The sequence below is a fragment of the Cornus florida genome, unplaced genomic scaffold (assembly GCF_030987335.1).
Source record: "Cornus florida cultivar Cherokee Brave unplaced genomic scaffold, ASM3098733v1 CherokeeBrave_3.0.0_Hap2_Chr09, whole genome shotgun sequence".
Classification (NCBI taxonomy): domain Eukaryota; kingdom Viridiplantae; phylum Streptophyta; class Magnoliopsida; order Cornales; family Cornaceae; genus Cornus; species Cornus florida.
Window position 1 is genome coordinate 46,319,254 of NW_026775579.1, and position 3,737 is coordinate 46,322,990.

The 3,737-nt window shown below is 39.3% G+C and overlaps 1 protein-coding gene across 1 annotated transcript; it reads right to left on the reverse strand.

The window, feature by feature from the left end:
- Positions 1-613: 613 nt before the first annotated feature.
- Positions 614-2,620, reverse strand: LOC132272563 (uncharacterized). The gene is made up of 2 exons (XM_059773688.1): positions 2,456-2,620; positions 614-1,237 (listed from the first exon to the last, which is right to left on the reverse strand). Exons 1-2 carry the CDS (start codon positions 2,618-2,620, stop codon positions 614-616), a joined length of 789 nt encoding a protein of 262 aa, XP_059629671.1.
- Positions 2,621-3,737: the final 1,117 nt, after the last annotated feature.

The window sequence follows — 3,737 nt, forward strand, 5'->3', positions numbered from 1 at the left end:
GACTGATGACTAGTGGATCCTCGTGGGGGAGTTGAACACTAAATAAATCACCATTGCCGAACCCAATACTGATGCTGCCCGAGGTGATAGTATTCACCGAGGATAACTTCCTTAGCTTGTGGGCTGCCTTCAGTCTGGATCTATATACTTATTTCGACTTTTGGTTGTCCTCTGATCTCCCATGTATTCCATGGATGACATTTACTTGATTACCTTCTACTTTCAAAGGATTGACCTCCCAAGGCTTCACGTACTCTTTTGTTGTGAGGTAGTCTGCCAACTCACCCTTGATTATCATGTTCTCCACTTACCGCCTAGGGGATCTGTAATCATTGGTTGTATGCCCGTAATCTCTATGGTAGGTGGAGTGCTTGCTCTTGTCCCTTTGTTCCAAAGGTTGCCTCATTGGTTGAGAGGCTGCAAATCTCACCTTATTTTCTTAGAATAGCCGAGCCAAGGTGGTGCGAAAAGGTATGAACCTTTCCTCTATCCTCTGCCTCTTTTTAGGTACCTGAGTGACCGGTGTTGAGGCATGATGGCTTTTTTAACTTTTTGAACTTGACATTTTCTCCCGAGGCTTATTCTCCACTGTAACGAGAGTGGCGTGCTGTGCTCAGTGGGCCACATTCTCCTCAAGTCGGATGTAAATCTGTGCCCTAGCAATGAGAGTCTGTATATCCTGAGGTGAATATTTGACTAGGGAGGTATGAAACTTGGTTCCCTGAATTATAACGATCTTGAATGTCTTTATTGCAGTCGCAGGATAACAATCTGCTATTTTCGAGGCCTCCATGTTAAACCTGGACAAGAAATCCTGTAGAGTTTTTCCTTTGTTTTGCCTTATGGTGAAGAGACTAGTGATACTCTTCTTCTGCTTCTTGTTTTCGCAGTATTGTGCTAGAAACATTGTGCACAAAGTTTCGTAGTCCGGGATGGATTTGTGTGGTCTATTTCTGAACCACTCTAATGCAGCTCCTGTTAGACTAGTCGGAAAAACCTTGCACATGAATGGATCGTTGTGATCGTCCAGAGCCATCTTTTGTGCATAGTGGTTATGGTGACGAGAAGGATCTCCAGTACCATTGAACTTAGTAAAGGAAGGCATAGTGAATTTCTTAGGCCTGTCAATAAGGTATATATCATCGGTGAACGGAGTCTTCGCTAGAGAGTTCTTATACTCTTTTGCCATCTCGGCAGGCGTCTGAATCCTCAGGAGTCTATTTTCATCAAAGGCCTCCTGTACGCCTTAGCCATTCAGAATGCCATTAGACCATACTGTAAGCTTACGGCTGGACTCGGCCTGTTCGTCCTATGTGTGACGAGGAAGATTGTCCGAAGTGACTGCCTCGGTCCTTGTCCTCTACTCTTACTGAATTTTGTTGGGCCGAGCTTCATTAGGCCGTACCCCATTGACTTGAGGCTCGTTAACTGGAGGAGTGTTTTGGTTGGGGGGAGGTGCGGCCGTGGTGGTGGCTATGGTGTCAACTGAGCCATCGCCGTTTAGAAGGTGTCATTTTGTTGTTGAAGCAATGCAATCTGGGCTACGCTGGCTTCGTTTGCTTGATGAAGTGTTTCAACCTGGTGCAAGGATTCTTCTCGCATCTTTTACATTAACTCCATCTGTTAATCAGCCGTTATTGCAGATCCTCCGTTCGATATTCCAGATCGTGTAATAGAAACGATTTAAAACAATAGTGGGAGTATATTTCTATATGTTCCCACAGACGGCACCAAAGTGTAGGTGCAAAATTTTTCCCTATTAAAAGAAATAAAAAGAAAAATACAACTCACTCAAAACCAACAATTATAATACTTAGAGAAAAACGAATATTGCTTGATGGATTTTATTAGAGGTTTAGGCCTCTATTTATACACAAAAAGGTGGTAGAATTATGGTAGGACTCGCATTGCTTGCCCTCCAATATATTCCATATACAATCCTCCTTCCTATAATTTTGTTTCCTTTTATACTTCTTTCTATGCCAGACTACCTTTTTTACAAAACTTCTTTGTATAGAATTTACCTTCTACCATGAATCTGTCAATTGACAGGACTCGTTTATTCTTAAATAGTTTGGGCTAAATGCATCTTGAACCAGCTGGGCTTGAATAATGGGCCAGGAGACCCGTGCTAGTGATCTTGATAGAAAGGAAGAATCAACTTGGGCTTATTCCGGATTGGGCTTTTGTAATTCAGGCTTGATATGAATCGGGCCCTCGTAATATAAAGAATACAAATTTGCAGTGTGATGATGTGGACAATCTTCATTAGAGGTGGATTTTTCCCTCCACACGGACTGTCTCTTAACTTCTTCAAATTCACATTCCGTTTCGATTTTATCAGTCCACCTTTGTACACTTTGGTGTACACCTTCCAAGCATGCTCGTTGTAGAAGTGTTCCCATGCAAACTTAACCTACCCAATGTCTGCAACTGATGGATACCCAGTCAGTACCTCAGTTGTTGGTGAACTAGAACTCATAAGAGAAGTCGGAGCATCCCTTGGAACGTTTGAACCCTCATGTGGTTCATGGATAGAAATAGTAGTTCTTGCTCTCTTGGGAGGTGGAAGAATTGCAATACCCTTTCCTTTAGCCTCCCAAGAAAATTTTGGAGCCATTTTATGTTTGGAAGATTTTGGATTAATGCCTTAAACTCACTTAGAACTTTCATCGAACACTTGGCATGCACCCCGAATAAGGTTCTTGTGAAAGCTTTGTTTGAATCTTCAATATCCGAGAAATCAACAATATAATGATGTATACAAAGCCATAAGGTCAAATCCTAAGTCTTCAATCTCAAACCCAAGTTTTCAACTTCAGTCTTAACCAATCCTTTAAGTTTTTCAAAAACCCAAACTCCACAACTTCAATCCTCAATTTCTTGCAAATTCGATCTTCAAATCTCAATGATTTCAATCTTCAATCATGTAATGAACAATTATAATGATGAAGTGATATTCAATTTTGAAGACATGAGAATTTATATATATGATGTATATAATGTAGAGAGAGTATAGAGAGAGAGGTTATACGGAGAGAGAATATGAGTATATTGTAATACCCAACAATATGCAAAGTGGGTTATTTTAATATCAAAACTCACTGCCAGGAACCGGTTCCCAAAGGGCAGAGAAATAGTCATTAAATGGTGACCACTGCTGAACTGGTACCCAAATGTTGATACCGGTAGCCAACTGCCAATGTAGTTGGTCTTTGTCTCTTAGCACTCCTGAACCGGTAGGGAGAGTACTGAATCGTTAGTGCCTTGGCAGTTCACTTTTTAAACATGAGTTTTTTTTGAGAAAACTATTTTCTTCCCAAAAATTTTCCACCATTCAATGATCAATGCCAATAAAAAAAACTACCAACTAAAAATAAAAAATCTTTTTGATTTTTTTTGAGATTTTCTAATTTTTTAAAATTATTTTAAAACAAAACAAATCATTGAGTATTTAATCAAAAAATTTCAGGTCCACACATGATCGAAATTTTCAAAAAATATCCATAAATATCTATGAATGCAATTAATTGACTCCACAGAATATTCAATTAATTTCAACTCTCAAGAAATAATCCCAACACGAAATTTAACTTACAAATCCTATAGAAACATTTTAAAATTAATCTAGCAAGTTCACATTTATGTGAAATCCAATCTCATCAATTTTCAATCAATTTTTCAACAAATCATTGTCCAAACCATATTGATCGAAAAGTATCACGATAAGATTGTCT

What these genes read in the sequence shown, in the direction of transcription:
- LOC132272563 (XM_059773688.1), bottom strand. Translation starts at nt 2,620, where the DNA reads ATGGCTCCAAAATTTTCTTGGGAGGCTAAAGGAAAGGGTATTGCAATT. An exon ending in CTAGTTCACCAACAACTGAG is followed by an intron (nt 1,238 to 2,455) that starts GTACTGACTGGG and finishes TAAGGCGTACAG; the next exon opens with GAGGCCTTTGATGAAAATAG.